Below are 17,360 nucleotides of genomic sequence, written 5' to 3'. Positions count from 1 at the left end.
TGGTTTTATTTCAGTAGAATACAGCATTTAAAAATAAATCTGTCTGTTATCTGACAGACTGAAAGCCTTTAGAGTTTGAGTCATGGACAAAAGAAGTGAGACGAAAAGTTAGTTTACCTGCATTTTGTTTTCAATTTAAATTTGTGAAATCACAGGTAAAAAGATTCAAGTGCACAGTTAAGTAATTTAAAGGATATCAGTTATCTATTCTCTCAGATGTACATTGCTTTGGATGAAAGCATCTGCTAAATAAAATTGTAAATTGTATTCAAGAGAAAAAATTAAATAATTACAAAATGAATGAGAACAATAAAGGAAACGGAAGATTTATCAATCAAATCCTTCTAACACCTTCTGAACTTTGTAATATTTGAAGGATATTTGTTCTGTATGATGTATTTTAACATGCATAGTATATTTTTTCAAGAGCTGCAACAATTAATCTATTCATTGATCAATAGAGAACTAAATTATTTTGATAATTTATTACCAAATAATAATAATAATACAATAATATCCTTTATTTATATCGTACTTTTCAAAAACAAGTTTACAAATTGCTGCACAGACATCAAAATAGAAAATACACATAAAAGTTACAAATTAGATCCAGAAATGTGAATATTTTCTGTAATATTTTTTATGGACTGTTGGCCTGATATTTTATAAACCAAACAACTCATTGATTAATCAAGGAAACAAATGGAGAGATTAATTGATAAGGAAAATAATCGTAAGTTACAGCCCTGATATTTTACTACATGCAAGTAAAATTCTATCCAACAAAAATATACATAATTGAGTGTTTTTTTTAGTAAAATAATCTGAGACAGGGGTGAAGCTTTACACTCTGCAGGTCTCCAGGGAGCTCAAGGTCCAGCATGATGACATCATAGTGTAGGAACCAGAAAATGCTTTTCACACACAACTCAACACCCTTTTGAAGCCATTTAATGCAAGTTTACCTGCCGCATCAGGCCAGAGGGACGAGAGGCCAACCTACGCAGAACGATTAATAAAAACAATGTTCAGCCGAGACAAGAGTTTGTCTAGTTTATGTTTTTCTGTTTATTGTGGTTGCAGCGGGACTTTGCTGGGGTCATGGCAGGCTTACAGAGATCCATACAGCATCCATGCATGTGTCTCATAATCTGTGTTTCTATGACTTTACTCCTCGTCCTCTTCAGTCAAGGTAGGTACCTGTGACATGTCTGAGCTTCCCCTTTACTATCCTTTCATTTAACATCTGATGCAGAGACAATGAGTTTTTTTTCCCGGAAGATGAAATATCTGTCAGAGAAAAGAAAAATTAATAAAAATCATCAGTTAGTGGTAGTTAGATTTATTGATGCAAGTAGATTGAAAAAGCAGATTTATTTAATGTAATTGTTTTATTACTTTACTCATGTAAAGTCTTTAACATGTATAATCAGTATGTAAACTGAGCTGCAACAATTGCTTAATCAATTAGTCTATCAACAAAATTAATCACAAGCTATTTTGATCATCATTTTTTTTCTCTGGTTCCAGCTTCTTAAATGTCAATATTTTCTGGTTTCTATGATAGTAAACTGAATATCTTTGGGTTGTGGACTGTTGGTCAGGACATTCAGGCTGCATCTTGGGCTTTAGGAAACAATGAAAAAATTTTCACCATTTTAAAACGATTAATCAAGACAATAATCAACAGATTAATCAATAATGAATATAAACGGTTAAATAGTTTATAACACACTTTATTGCAAGCAGATATAAGTGTTTATTGATGTATTTGTCAACAACTATAACTCCTGCTGGGGGAATCCATAAATGGAGTCTGCTGTATAAACAGATAATTAACACAGTTGTAATGATATGAAATATGTCTTCATAAGAGGAGTTATAATTGCTGACAAATATTGTAAACACTTGTCCTCATATCTGCTTATAACTAGTTTTTATTAAGGAGACTTAAAACGTTACCATAAAATCCAACAGTTGTCCAACAGTTAAAGATGAGAAGTTTCTTGCAGTAAGGAGATATATTAGTGGACTGTTGTTTTATCAATCAAAGGAGTCTCAGTGTAAGTTACAGGCAGCTTTTCAACTACTGGAGGTGGAATATGACAAAAGCAACACTATAATGACACTAGAAAATGCATTTCCTGTAGAAAATGTGTGTGAATGCTGACAGCTGAAATAACTTCCAAAGCCTTGCTGCAAATACAACACACTTGTTCAGCATCACCATCTGTACAATTTTTCAGAATTTGGTTACTATGGTATATTATATTTTAGAGATATGGCAGTGAATAAGTAGTATGGTGGTGTTTTACTCATGACCACAGGGTGGAGCTATTGGTGCCATGATTTAATATGTTAAGCATTTCCACATGGAACACCTGTATGTCCCTGTATGTATGAATAGTTTAGCACTTTTAGTTTTTGAGATATCACCTTGCAAACATTCTTCTGTCATGGACTCTGTGTTTTTGGACTTTTTGTGTTTTGGGATTTCTGGACTTTTTGTGTTTCTAGGTTTTTTGGTTTTGTTTGTTGCAGATGAGAGATTGTAGTGTTGTTTGGGTATTTGAGTTGCATTCATGTTTATTCTGTGGCGGTTAGGGATTAGGGTTATGGGGTTAGGGTTAGGATTAGGGTTAGGATTATGGGGTTAGGGGTTATGGTTAGGGTTATGGGGTTAGGGGTTAGGGTTATGGGGTTAGGGTGAGGGGTTATGGTGTTAGGGTTATGGTATTAGGGTTATGGTATTAGGGTTAGGATTATAGGGTTAGGGATTATGGTTAGGGTTATGGGGTTAGGGTTATGGTTAGGGTTATGGGGTTAGGGGTTATGTTAGGGTTATGGTATTAGGATTAGGATTATGGGGTTAGGGTTATGGGGTTGGGGTTATGGTGTTAGGGTTATGGTATTGGGGTTAGGAGTTATGGTGTTAGGGTTATGGTGTTAGGGTTAGGATTATGGGGTTAGGGGTTGGGGTTAGGGTGAGGGATTATGTGTTAGGGTTATGGTATTAGGGTTATGGTATTAGGGTTAGGATTATAGGGTTAGGAGTTATGGTTAGGGTTATGGGGTTAGGGTTATGGAGTTAGGGGTTATGTTAGGGTTATGGTATTAGGATTAGGGTTATGGGGTTAGGGGTTATGGGGTTAGGGGTTATGTTAGGGTTATGGTATTAGGATTAGGATTATGGGGTTAGGGTTATGGCGTTAGGGTTATGGTATTGGGGTTAGGGGTTATGGGGTTAGGAGTTATGGTTAGGGTTATGGTGTTAGGGTTATGGTGTTAGGGTTAGGATTATGGGGTTAGGGTTAGGAGTTATGGTGTTAGGGTTATGGTGTTAGGGTTAGGATTATGGGGTTAAGGTTAGGGGGTTAGGGTCATGGGGTTAGGGTTGTGGGGTTATGGGGTTAGGGTTATGGGGTTAGGGTTAGAGTTATGGGGTTAGGGGTATAAAATAAATAAACCTTTTGAAGAACATTTGAGTCATATTTTATGAGAACCGTGCGGTTCTCAGGGCACGCTGAGACCTGTTGGGCGCGCACGCATTTAAGTTACAACCCAAGCTAATCTATAACTCAAGAAACTCAGTACTTAAATCAATAAACAATAGATAATGACCTTAAACACTTTTCTGTCTCGATTAAACCATAAAAGCAGATGTAAATGTAACAAAACAATGCTAAACACGAACAAAACCCAGGGTAGTATGTGACAACAATGTGACTGGCTAAACAAACAAATGACAAGTATGGCAAGAAATACAAAGTGTAACTGGGACACAATGGTGGCCTCCCATTTTTCCACAGCCTCTAGAAACTACTCAAATAAAACAATCCTAGAACTACTTTCCTCCTCTGATCTTAAGATATATTTATACTGAAATAGTCAATGCTCTTAATTTTTAATAGTTTTATTTTAATAGTTTTGGATAAAAATGGCTTGACTGAACCAGTCAGTAATCACACAATTAAAATGTATTCAATACAAGTTGTGTGACTGTTTAGTGCTGGAGGTCTGAACTCTCCTGAGGGATCCTGGTTTTAGATAAATGTAGAATAAACAAGAAATGAAAAATGTAAACATTTAACTTTCACTTTTAAATCTTGTTTCCCTTCAGCGTTCATATCCAGACGGCAGGAAGAGAGGTACAAAAGAGACATTCTGGACTCCACAGGTATTTATTTTTATCATTCTTATTCAGTTTGGCTTTTTCATTTGCATGTTTTATCAGGTTTGTTCACAAAGTCTTTCTTTATTCTGTATTCACTGATTTCAACGTATTACTTCACAACAAAGTGTGAAGATTAAGTCAAAGTTACAGAGAAATACAGGTTCTTATTGTGTGTTCTCACTTCAAAGAGTCTTTCTCTGCTTTGCCTGGAACGACAGTTTGATGTTGTTTTAACACTGTATCAGTCTGTTTTATTTCATCTTTATTTAATGAGGAAGTCATTATATCTTTCACAAGAGAGACTTGGACAGAATGGCAGCGTGAAATAGGTGTCACATACAATAGTTACATACTTTAAATACATGTGTCTGTTTTCATGCTGTTTCTCTATTATTAATTGTCTGAATTGGAAATAAATCTCAGTTCATCAGTAACATAAAGACTTCTTACTGGTGATATAAAAAGATGCTAAAAGATTTTGACAAGTTTTTGAAGAGCAGAAATACTGTAAATTTTTTTCATGCCAAAATGAAATACAACCACACATTTTATTCTTTTCAGGGTGTTAAAGCCTGTGAAACAGCATCATGAGACAATAAAACTAATGAAATACTTAAAAGATTATAGTAAGAAGAAACAAATCTCCATAAGGCTGCACCATCCTCAAAATCCACCAAATTTCATTCAAATCTAACAAGCAATCGATTAATTGGACAGAAGACATAACGTTCTACATAGAGGTAATATAAAATATCTAGAGCACATATGATTATAAAACTAAAGTGCAAAGCAAGCTGTGCTCAGGGACTTTGCTCCATCAAATCAGAGGTGCACAATATCTAAAATATATTTAATAAAAGGCCCATATCAACCTCAGTATTGACCACATTATTCAAGTAACAGATGACACTTCAGGGGCTAATTCCTCTTGGTAATCATTACTTTTTTGTCATTTTAGTACATCTTGCGGTTATTGAGCCACATTCTGCTGATGCTGCTAATTCCATAATAAAGATTAAAACCAGAATAATCTCCCATTGACTCTTTGGTCTGCCTTTATTTCCCAGAAATCCCAGCAGAGCACATCGATCCAGCAGCCATCGACCTCACTCCCCTGGTCAATACTTTAATAAATTCAAGCCAGTCAGGTAGGTTGTCATAATATCATTCTTGTGCAGATCAATTCTGAGCTGTAAATCTTTTATGTCTGTCATGATTAAACCACAGAGAGGTCAAACTGCAGGCAGAGCTGCTTAGATTCATAAAATGTCAGCTGTAAAGGACCAGTTCACTCAAATAGTTTTGTCTCAACTTAAAGATGCATTCTAAGTGTGCATGTATGCATCTCTGAGGCAAAATCAATCAAAAGCCACATTTTAAAATGCATGTGTGCATGTGGATACAGTCTATCTACAGTACTGTGCAAACATTTTAGGCACTAAAAGTAAAGTGAGGATGCTTTCAACAATAATGCCATCAATAGTTTTTATTTATCAATGGACTTGATACAAAGTTGAGTAAACAGAAGAAACCTAAAGTAAATCAATATTTGCTGTGAGTAGCTTTGCCTTAAAAATAGCAGCAGTTCTCCTCGGTTCACCTGCACACAGTGTTTCAGGTACTTGGCAGGTCGGTTGTTCCTGCATCTTGGAGAAGTTGCCGCAGTTCTTCTGTGGATTTTGGCATCTCAGCTGCTTCTGTCTCTTCATATAATCCCAGACTGACTCCATGATGTTGAGATCAGGGCTCTGTGGGGGCCAAACCATCTGTTGCAGGACTCCTTGTTCTTCTTGCTGAAGAAAGTTCTTAATAGGCACTTTTGGACCAAACAGTTCTGGGGACTCCCTGAGAGGAACTGGAGCTCCCCCGAGAACTACATACCTTCAAGGGCTTTTTCTCTGTTTGGATTCACACCACCAATAGGAACGCTGAAGTAACAGCCAGTGGTTGGTATAGCAATGTCACTTCTGCATGAAATACAACAACAACAAGATGGAGGACGCCATGATCGGAGCTGTTTGTTTGTTGTTATGGGTAATAACAGAGTTGGAAAGGAGATGTGCAAATTTAGACTATGTGGTTGTTTTACACAGGTTTATAAAAATCGTGGTTGCCGGTTGGCTCATGTGTTGGACCAATCACCATACACTTACATCACTAAGGTTCCTCTTGTGCTGGGAGAGTAGCTACCCTGATAAGGAGCTAAAAAAAAGTCCCTCAAAAGGGTATTACGCTTGTTCCCAGTTCCTGCAGTGCAGACACAATAAAAAGGGGGTAGTTCCTCCAACAGTTTTTAGACCAATGAAAAAGCTCCAAAATCACCTTATGACTCTGGCTGTATTTTTGGTCTTGTTGTCATGCTGCAGAATAAATTTGGGACCCATAAAACGCCTCCCTGATGGTGTTGCATTATGTATAAGAATCTAAACATCTAAAGTGCCTCAATGTTTTGCACAGTACTGTATATTCAGAAGATCATCTGTTCATGTCTTTCCTCCTGTCTTACTTGTACAGGCTCCCGGCAGCTCTTCTCCCTCCTCAGTGTGACGTCCTACAGCTCTCTGGCTCTCCATAAACTCACCCTGCTGGTCTATAACAGTAAATATTCTCCCCACACAAACCTCTACTTCACCTGAAGCAGCTAACAGGAGATAAACATTTTACAACTTAGAGTCTACAGCCATGCTAGCAGCTCTGTAAGGCTGCACCTGAGTTAAATGCTAACATCAGCATGCTAACATGCTCACAGTAATAATGCTAGCATGTTGATGCAGTTATAATGTTCACCCAGTTCACTGTGTTGGTTTAGAGTGTTAGCATGATAACATTTGCTAATTATCAGTCAATACAAAGTACAGCTGAACACATAAAATCAACAGGCTACAGTACACAATATAGTTACATTATCATTGCATCCAACAATAACATTACATCAAGGCCATAAATATACAAAACACCAAAATAGAACAATTTAAATGGGTCGACAAGTAAAACAATGAAAATGGCACAATATTTGTTGGAGATCATGAATGTGTGAACCAAATCGCACTGCAATCTATCCAATAGTTTTTGTGATATTTCAATAATCATAATAATCAGTCCACAATGAGGTGCACCTGGCCAGGGAGGAAGAGTTAAATGACAGGCTTCTTGTTTGTGGACTGCTGGTCTTGCTGTTGCTCAGCCTGGGATGGTTTTGTATGTTTTTGTTAATAAATCCCATGGTTTGGGTATTTTAAAAGGTGTTGGTTTTACTTTGGGTAAGCTATGGAGTGTTGTTCACCCCATAGGGCCGACTAAGGGTGGAGCGTAACAACATCAATCTTGTGGTGTTGATGACTGGAGAGCTGGCTCTGTGAATACGGCTTGTGTTATCCTTTTCTTTTCTTTTTTTTTTTAAGCTTCCATCTTATTTTTCTAAAGATAAACTTTAAAAATAATCCTTAAATGACCTCTCTTTCCGCAACCTTGAATATCTGTTGTAAATTACATGTCAATCCATCTAATAGTGTCGGGATATTTCACTCTGAACCACAAATGTCCACCTGCTGGTGGCTCTATAGGGATCAGCTGAAAACAACGCAGGACACATCTGCAGTAGTTAACTCTGGATCATGTTATGTTTTATGTGGCAGTATATACTGAATATACTGAGATAATAAATGAGCATCACTTCACTAGATTAATACCTATGACTGTGTCAATAGTTCCATCTAGTGGTTTGGTTTGATAACTGCGTGTAATTCTCCTTTTCACTGTGACTGACAGTATGTATCAGTGCAGTATTCAGTATAATAGGTCACAGTGATGCTTGCACTTAATTACTGCTTAAAGAGCTTGTTAGGTGATTGTAACAAAACGCATTTAAAAGCAAACAATCTTTTGGCACCAAATTATGAGAAATTTGTGATCAGCCACAAGTAGTAAAATTCTGTCTCTTCTTGGAGACTTGAATAAAGACAGACTACATACTGTAAACAACACCACTGGCATCACTGAATATGTTAAATTCAGGCTTCTTTACTTTGATAATAGTTGATTGTCTTCATTTTCCTTTGAAATTAATATTTAAAAAGTTAAAAGTAAACATTAAAAGACTAAACTAGTGCAAGGTGCAGTCAGTCCACTGTTTCTGAAACCTTTAAACTTATTTTTTTAACCTCATGATCATGTAGACAGAAGCTGTTTTACTTTGTCTGTACCAAAGGTGTAGATTTTTAGTTTTAACTTCAGCAGACGGCCAAAATAAACAGTTGTTTATGTGCAAAACCTGCTCTCTATTTCTCTTTTATATGCATACATGTGTGGACACATTTTATTAATTCATTTATTTCATTTATAAGGGACCATGTACAGTATTAAATATAAATGTTACCATTTGATGTACCACCTGCACCAGAGTTATCTTACAACAAATTTTGACCTGCAGTCCCTTAACACACATTAAGTCTCTGCAAAAAGTTGACTGTATTGAATTTGTATTTGCTGATATAAGTTGCCAGAAACAGGCAAGAGTTGCTAGATCATCAAGTTGGGTATCTCCCATATCCTGCTCTTTCACTTTTTTTATCATAATAACACACTTTTCCTGGAAAACACTTAACTCTGCATAGATCTCACCATTAATATTATGTGAAGTTAATCTGACAGGATGGTTTTGAGATCAGTGAAGATATTGAAGGGACAACTCAGCAATACCTTGACCGTCCATACCCACATCTGCACCCTGTGTGTCACATGTTTCACAGGCAGGTTTGAACTCTCTAAACTGACTCTCCGCCCCTGTTGTGTGTTTTGTAGTTTCCAGCATTAGAGGTATAGAAACCAACATGTTCAGGAGACGATTCTGCTACTGTGTCACAAATGAGACCAACGATCTAACCGGTAGGAAATATTTGATCTTTTTTCTTTTGATTTAAATGAAATTTGTGGTGGTTATCCTTTAAAGTTCAGTTATTATTGAGTTTTAAAACACAAAAAGCCAGATAATCCGCTGCTCCAAATCTCTTTTACTGGATTTTTACTAGATTTCACAGCCATTCTGTTGGACGTGATGGGAAACTCAACAAGTTATCTACATGAGCTCTTTAAATCTTCCTCCATATTATCAGGTGAGTCTTAAATAATTGTTTCCAAGCCCTTCTTCATAATGTGATATTCTACTAATATGATGTTTTCTGTTTGTGTCTGTCAGTAAGCCAGAGGAACAATTCAGACTGTATCTACATCTGTGTGATGGCGGGTAAGATGGGTAAGTAGAGCTCACTGGATCTGTTGATCTGAGTTTTAATTGGAAGACTTCTACTGTGTGTTTAATGGGCTGCGTCAGTCACTCTACAAACATTTTGATGTAAAAAATATAATGAAAACCTGCATCAACGATGACAACTGTGTAAGTGAAACGACAAATGTCAAAATGAACGTTGAAACATTTATTAAAGGGATTGATGTGTCAGTTTTCTTTTGGTTTTGCTGCTGTTTAATCAAATGTTTCGTGGTGGAGTTGTTGTCATTTTGTGTATTTTTCTGACAACATTGAACTGTTGAACTATATATATTTAATTTTGCCAGCTTTTATTTTTATTCCATTGATTTGTTGGCCTTTTTTTAAATAGAAAAGTTGCCATAATGACTTTTCATTTTATTCTCTGTGATGCATTGTGTTTTGGATTTGATAGGATTCGATCTAACATGACTCCAGTATTGAATCCACTACTTGAATCTGAATGTTTTAAAATCCGTTATCTTGTTAGTTTGATAAAAGAGCAATATAACAATTTTAAATATAGCGCTGCAACAATAAGGGGATTAAGCAATTTGTCAGTCCATAGAAAATTAATCAGCAACTTTTTTTTTTTTTTAAGCAAACATGCCAAATATTTGCTGGCTTCTCAAATATGAGGATTTGATACTTTTCTGTGTCATACATGACAGTAAACTGAGTATATTTGTATTTCAGACTGTTGGATCAGACAAAACAAGATGCTGTACAAAATTATAGCAGGCATTTTTCACTATTTTCTGACAGAACGATTAATCGATCATGAAAATAATCGTTAGTTGCAGCCCTAATTCAATAGCAAATATTCTTACATAGCATTTAGCATTTCACTCCTGTAACATTGTTGGACTCACAGTGGACAGTTCAAAGAAAACAAAACATCAAAATCGAGCAGCACGAATGAATAAAGTATGAAATATAAGTGCAGCAGAGCCAGAATTTTAAGCTCCATACCTTCTTCTTCGTGGTTAAAATCTGGAGCCTACACTACCCACAATGCAACGCGACTGCTAACGGCTCTGGTTCGGTTCGGTCGGAGGTGAAGGGGTTTTATGCTAGTATATGCGAGCATGTTGTTTCTGTTTCATAGCTACTTGTTTCTCTAAAAGATTAATAACCGACGATGCTTGAAAATTGAATGATTAAAAAAAAATATTTAAAAACTGTTTGCCAAGTCTCGCTACTGTTTCCGAATCCAAACGAAGATGGCGGCCTTTCGGTTAACGTTAGGAAACGGTCGCAACTTGGGAAACAGTTTAAAAATCTTTTTTTTTTATCATTCAACGGACGGAATATGTTTTCACCCAGAGGGTTAGAAGAGTCTTCGGGAATTATGAAAGTACCTTCAGAGCAACGGTGAGTGTTTTTAAACTAAACGTCTTCTGGGTTTTTCAATACATGAAAGTTACAAACTGCGGTTAACGTTGAAAATTTCGGTGAACGTTAACGTTAACCTCCAGCAGAGATGAGGAGCGGGCCAATGATTTTTAGCGTGTAACGGTTATGTTCTCCATTAATCATTTGGTCTATAAAATGTCAGAAAAATAGTGAAAAACCCAAGGAGATATCTACTTATGTCTTGTTTTATCCAACCAACTGTCAAAATTAGAATAATACTCATTATCACATAAAATAAAGAAAAGCAGCAAATCCTCAAAATTGTGAAACTATAACCTGCGAATATTGGGTGTATTTTTATTTTTATCAATTATCAGAATAGTTACAGATTATAGATTATTTTTCTGTCTTTCGGTTAATCGTTGAAGTCATAAACTCTATAAAGTTGTATAGGTTAACATCAAATGATATTATATGTTATCAGTTATCTGTTTTGATGAGCCTCAGACTCATAAAGGAGTAACGTTAATATCTTCACTAGATATTAATGAAAGTGATCATGATGAAATTTTCAAATGATGATGATGATGCTGAAGTCGTTCTGTGTGTGTGTGTGTGTGTGTGTGTGTGTGTGTGTGTGTGTGTGTGTGTGTTTTGTCCAGGCAGAGAGCTGCCAGAGCTCTGGGAGGTCGACTCCATCACTCCTCTCTTCAACCAGACCATCGTGGAAGGACCACACACAGGTGTGTTTACAATAGTTTCACATACACTGTCATCATGTGAGGAACATACAGTATTTGTTCTTGTACGATACACTGACTGTCTGTCAGTCAAACACTTTATCAACTCATAGACATCATGATCTTTTAGCTCTATAAGACAGAAAAGTGTCTGTCTTGTCGTTCATTGACAGTATGCAACACAACCACCAGATGGCAGCATTTCACTGTTTATTTTATGAAAGACACCTGTGATAAACTGAATACCTGATGGGTTAATTTTAAACATTTCTGCAGTATTTCACACTTAAAAGCACAGATGTCTTGTGTCATATTTAAATCCAGGATGCCAAATTTGTAGAGATGACATCTTAGCCACAGTACGACAAATTTTAAAAATAAAAACAAACTCTAGTGATGAGAAGAAAACAGCATGTCTGCGTTATTTCTTCTTCCCAGAGTCAGCGGGCTGAATGCAAGAACTGAATGCTAAAGTTTTTATAGGCCTAAATACTGTGTTTGAGGCTCAAAGCTTCTTTTTGCCACCATGTCCAATATATCATATCTTTCTGATGTCACAACACTAATAAAGTTATATAAGTTATTTTTGCAGAATCAGTAACATCTTTTAAATCACTTGTTAAAGCTTACCTTTAAACAAAAGCCCTTTATGTCTTCAATCTATGTTTCCAGTTCCACAGTGATTTATGTGTTTATTTATTTTTTGTTTTTTTGTTTTTATATGTTGAGTATTTTATTTTTTTCTCTATACCTGTAATTGATCATTTGTTTTCCTCAGTAAATAATGTTTATTATTATTATTATTATTATTATTATTATTATTATTATTATTATTATTATTATTGTTATTGTTATTTTGCAAGATGTTCACTCCCTCACGTCTGGCCTCACTAAACCTTTTAAACCTTTTCTTCTTTTCTTTTTATGTAGGTAATGTCTCCTCAATCAGCCTCCCTCTTGGTGAGTTAAGTCTTAAGTCTTTTTTTAAAAAAACAAAACAAGTTCAAGTATCTGTTGTCATCTATAAGAGCCGTTTAATCACAATATTTTTAAATATCTATTTCAAACTTCAGAATGGCACCAACTGCCCACGAATCTGAGTCACATCTCGCCATCTGGGATGAGCTCCATGTTAACCAGCAGAGTCCATTCTACCGCACCTGGTGAGTGTCAACAAGAGGCCGGCGTTCATGTTTGATTTACTGAAGCTCAGACTCGTTCTGTTAAATCTGATATGTGCAACGATTTAGAACCTAATATTAGAAGTTTAGTTAATACTGAATGGTAAGTATGGTAGAAGAGTGTGAGTTGAATCAGTTTTATTTCTTGTGTTATAGAAAAAGAAAAGACGATTTAAAGGACGATGATAAAGATTATTTTCACAGTTGTATCCATCAGTTATTAATGACACTAAAAAGTAAAGCTGCAGCGATTAATTGATTCATTTCTTGGTTGCCAACTATTAAATTAATCGCCAACTATTTTGATAATTGCCTTATTGTTTTGAGTCATTTTAAATAGATTCTCTGATTCCAGCTCCTCAAATGTGAATATTTTCTGGTTTCTTTACGACAGTAAACTGAATATCTTTGGGTTCTGGACAAAATAAGACATTTGAGGACGTCATCTTGGGCTTTGGGAAGCACTGATCGACATTTTTCAACATTTTATAGACCAAACAACTGATCGATTAATCGAGAAAATAATCAACAGATTAATTGATAATGAAAATAATCGTTAGTTGCAGCTGGTCGATCAGACGGGTTGGAAACAAACAGTTTATCCAGATTATCTAAATCGTTTGATTCTGAGGGCATGAAATGTTATGTAGGTCGAACGTTAATCACAAAATAAACTCACACTCTAATAAACTGTTGTTAATCCTGCACAAGTGAATTTTTTTTCTTACGAAATAACTTAATTCTGAGATCACATCTGAACTTCCACAACAACAAAAAGATATTGATTTCATGTAAATATGAAACACCTTCTGTCCTGAACAAATTTGAATTCACTTTATTATCCGAATATTTTTCTGAAAGTTGTCTTGTGCCCTGAGGCGTACATACTGTTTCACATACAAAACAAAACACATTTAACCAAACAACAGAACAAATACTACACATTATGAATACAAAGCAGTAAAGCAATCAGTTTCATCTCTCACTTTCACATTCAGTAGTCTGCACAGGTACTGACGACTCAAACTCTCAGATAGAAATACCTGTGACAAAGTATGTGAAAACAGCACTCTGCTGGTGAAAAAACGTAAGGACAAATTTAAGTGTCTCAGTAATTTGTCTGACTAATTGTTTAGTCTTTAAAATGTCAGGAAATAGCAGGAAAATCTGCTCACAAATTCTCAGAACACTAGGTGGCATTTTCAAAACAGTCCAAAGCCCAAAAATATTCAGTTTACAATGATATTATTAGATAGTTTTCAGTGTAATTTAGCCTTTAATTTTATTTGTTTTTTACATACCTCATTGTTTTGTGAGGCGGCTGCTGCAACACTGCAATTTTCCTTTGGTATTAGTAAAGCGCTCTATCTGTCCATCTTATCTTTTATCAAAATTGGTGTTGATTAAAGTTTCCCTCCACTCAAACAGGTCGTTCTTCTTGTTCCTTCAGTTGGATGTTGTTCTCGTCTCTGTGCAGATAGTTTATTTTCACATACATCTGCTGAAAGAGGAAAGTTTCTTTATGTTCACCTTAAATCTCAGTTAAAGGTACCTACGAGTGTGATTTGTGACATCACAACTAGTTTGGAGCCAATCATGTTCCACATTTAAACCTCTAGCAAACATTCACTGAGTAGGAGACATCTTGTGTCCAGCAGGAATTTGGGATTTTTTGATGAATGTGAAGGAGTAGATGTCATCTAAAGGATTTTAATGACATAAATGGACTTTTTAGGAAGGAAAAACCACACTAGGTACAAATTATACTCAAAGCAGAGTATTCTTATATATTTTGAAACGTGTGGAGAGGATCTTTAAATTTTGTTGACGGTTGACTAATACTTTCACCACTAGTTAGTTAAAAATCTCCAGTAAGTCATTTGATGTTGCTGAATTTTCTTCTGCCTTATTGCAGCCAGTAAAGAAAACTTTCTTCTTGTCTGCGTTTGATTCTTCAGTTTCACCGACAGCCATGGACGAAGCATCTGCAACAACGGCAACGGTCGGCGCTGCACAGCCGCTGGCAGCAGCTCAACAGACTACAACCGTCATGCCACAGAGTCAAACTACAGCAGAGAGACCGAGGACGACGCAACGACTGACGACGCAACGACTGACGACGCAACGACTGACGACGCAAAGAGCGACGACACAACGATTGACGACACAACGACTGACGACGCAACGACTGACGACGCAAAGAGCGACGACGCAACGATTGACAACGCAACAATTGACGACACAAAGAATGACGACACAAAGAGCAACAACCCAAAGACTGACAACACAACAAATAACGACACAAAGAGCGACAACACCAATAATGACACAAGCTACAGAAAAACCAACAACAATTTTACCACCAATCGCAACCTCAACGCAACCAACCACCACCCTGCAAGTCACCACTGTGTCGGTTTCAACTGCCGCAGCTCCGGCTACAGTTGGTACAACCAAACCTATAACGTTCTCACCAGCGATTAGTCTGACCCGGCTGACTGCAGCTACACACCAGCCGAGAACAGAAACCCATCACACGACCTCCACGGTTCATCCAACCAGACCGTCACCTGTCGGTCCCACAGCGGGACCGACGATGGCTGAAACGATCACAAGGCCTGTGAGCAGGAGAACTACAACACCCAGCAAGTCTGTGGAAACAGAGAAAGCAGGTAAACATCTGCAGGTGCATCAATTAATTGTTTAATTTATCAACAGGAAATTAATCATCAACTGTTTTTATCACAAAACAATACTTTTAGTCATTTTTTTAAAGTACAAATCCCAAACATTTGTTGGTTGCAGCTTGAAACTTTTCTGTGTCATACATAATATAAAACTGGATATTTTGGATTTTTGATTGTTGATCAGACAAAACAAGACTTTTGAACAAGTCACCAGGGAGTTATTATTTGCTTCTATCAGATCTCTCCAAAAACTGTAAGAAAACTAATTTGCTCTCTCTGTCTATTGTTAAATCGACTCCAAAACACACTGAATGTGTCGCGTCCACTGAACAACTCCTGCATCTTGTTGACGTTCGAGTGACAGCGCCCTCTAGTAGCCGTAGTAACTATGACGGGAGCGAAGGAGGGAGTCAGGTGACGTCATTATAGAGCGACAAACTCCACATAGGGAGGAGGTCGGGATAGATGGAAAAGTCAACAAAGCATTTGACACAGAGATCACTGTTCACTTCCTGTTTCCAACTGCAAGTCAACACTGTTTTATCAATTAGTCGATTGATTATGTAGTTTTTGCTGCACTATTAATAAGCTGCAGTATGTTAATTTTTCAAGTCTGTCTTAAAACAACAGTCAGGAGCCCAGGTGAACATTGAAACATGTTTTTCTTGCTTCTTCTTCATTCCTCCTATAAAATGTATTTAAAAGTTTATCTGAAGCTGATATGAAGCTTTAAAGCAAGTAGATATCTTTCAATGTTACAGTCTTTTTAGTGCCAAAGTTCCTCTTTTTGTTACTATACTTCCACCTGCAGCTCAACAGGGAAACACTGTCTGAGGAGACACAAAGAGGGAATTTGATGCTAAAAAAGACACTTGATATCACTAACTGTGTGTGTGCACGGGAAGGAGAGAAACTGAGACACATGCAGGAGGTTGAGATAGTAACCATGGTAACGCAGGCGCAGCCCCCTTCTATGTGAAAGCTTTGATGGTTTAAGCTGCAAAGGTTAAAAGCAAATTAAGGCCAAATATTCAGTGTTTATCTGTCTGCTACATGATCCGTGAGCCTGTTTGAAGGGAAAAGAGACTCGAGATGCTAAAAGAGACTAAACACAAACAACAATAGAAGCTGGAGTGGTAAAATTATGTAAGACTTATATTTAGAGCAGTATGAACATTAGCTACTTAGAAACATTAATATGATATTAGTAACAACAAATACATAGAAATATGTAAAATCATGATTTTTTTTCCCCCCAAAGTCCTGTTTAGCAAATGTGTCAAATTTGATTAAAAATACAAAGTTATGCACTTACTTACAAAAAAGTGAATTTATCTCATGTGGAAAAAACATCTTTAATGTTATAAGTCTGAATATGAACACATGATTACCAGACGTTGTGTTGTCAGATGTTTCCTACGTGGACAACAAATCACATTCATACATTTTCATTCATTTAACATTAAACGTCATATTTCAGATGTGAAAACATTCATTTTGCATGTGAAGGAAAATTACTGATATTATCCAAATATTTCATGCCCCCTGATATCAAAGACATTCTCAAAATCATTTAATTCCCTCTGATTTGATTGTGTTATTGATTGATTTATGGATCTACAAAACAATCCAGAGATAACATGTTTAAGTGAGAACTTTTATTCTCTCCGACAAGATGACACAAAATCGTTAAAAAAACTAATTACATTAGAGCAAATTAACCCCACAATATATTGTTTACACTGTTTCAAAGCTTTTGTTTAATGTTTATTGCTTGTTTTATTGATTTTAATTGATGGACTGTATTCATTATTTGAGCTCTTGAGCAACAATAATTCCCTCTTTTGAGTATTTGTTTGTTTGTGTGTTAAGCTAAGCAGACTGTGTGTTTTTATCGTTTATTTATTTGTATATTCTTGTACGTTGTGTTAACTCATTCTACACGTTTCAATCTAACTT

At 36.2% G+C, this 17,360-nt stretch overlaps 1 protein-coding gene across 6 annotated transcripts in view; it reads left to right on the top strand.

The window, feature by feature from the left end:
• Positions 1-17,360, top strand: part of LOC122993489 (HERV-H LTR-associating protein 1) — a 58,121-nt gene that overhangs the window by 104 nt on the left and 40,657 nt on the right. For 2 of the 6 annotated variants that reach the window (XR_006406395.1, XM_044367678.1), the window contains exons 1-11: positions 944-1,192; positions 4,121-4,177; positions 5,242-5,322; positions 6,689-6,772; positions 8,975-9,058; positions 9,202-9,285; positions 9,369-9,425; positions 11,456-11,536; positions 12,464-12,493; positions 12,607-12,696; positions 14,673-15,386. Coding sequence is in view for 5 of the 6 variants with exons in the window: in XM_044367678.1 (XP_044223613.1) it covers positions 1,057-1,192; positions 4,121-4,177; positions 5,242-5,322; positions 6,689-6,772; positions 8,975-9,058; positions 9,202-9,285; positions 9,369-9,425; positions 11,456-11,536; positions 12,464-12,493; positions 12,607-12,696; positions 14,673-15,386 (1,498 nt within the window). In the remaining variant the exon portion in view is untranslated. Of the gene's footprint in view, positions 1-919; positions 1,193-4,120; positions 4,178-5,241; positions 5,323-6,688; positions 6,773-8,974; positions 9,059-9,201; positions 9,286-9,368; positions 9,426-10,440; positions 10,812-11,455; positions 11,537-12,463; positions 12,494-12,606; positions 12,697-14,672; positions 15,387-17,360 lie in introns of those variants that run through there. The other 4 variants (XM_044367679.1, XM_044367683.1, XM_044367682.1 and 1 more) reach the window with 4 other exon arrangements.

This window comes from Thunnus albacares, chromosome 12 (genome assembly GCF_914725855.1).
Source record: "Thunnus albacares chromosome 12, fThuAlb1.1, whole genome shotgun sequence".
Taxonomy (NCBI): Eukaryota; Metazoa; Chordata; class Actinopteri; order Scombriformes; family Scombridae; genus Thunnus; species Thunnus albacares.
The sequence above is the reverse complement of the archived record's forward strand: the minus strand, read 5'-3'. Positions and strand labels throughout refer to the sequence as shown.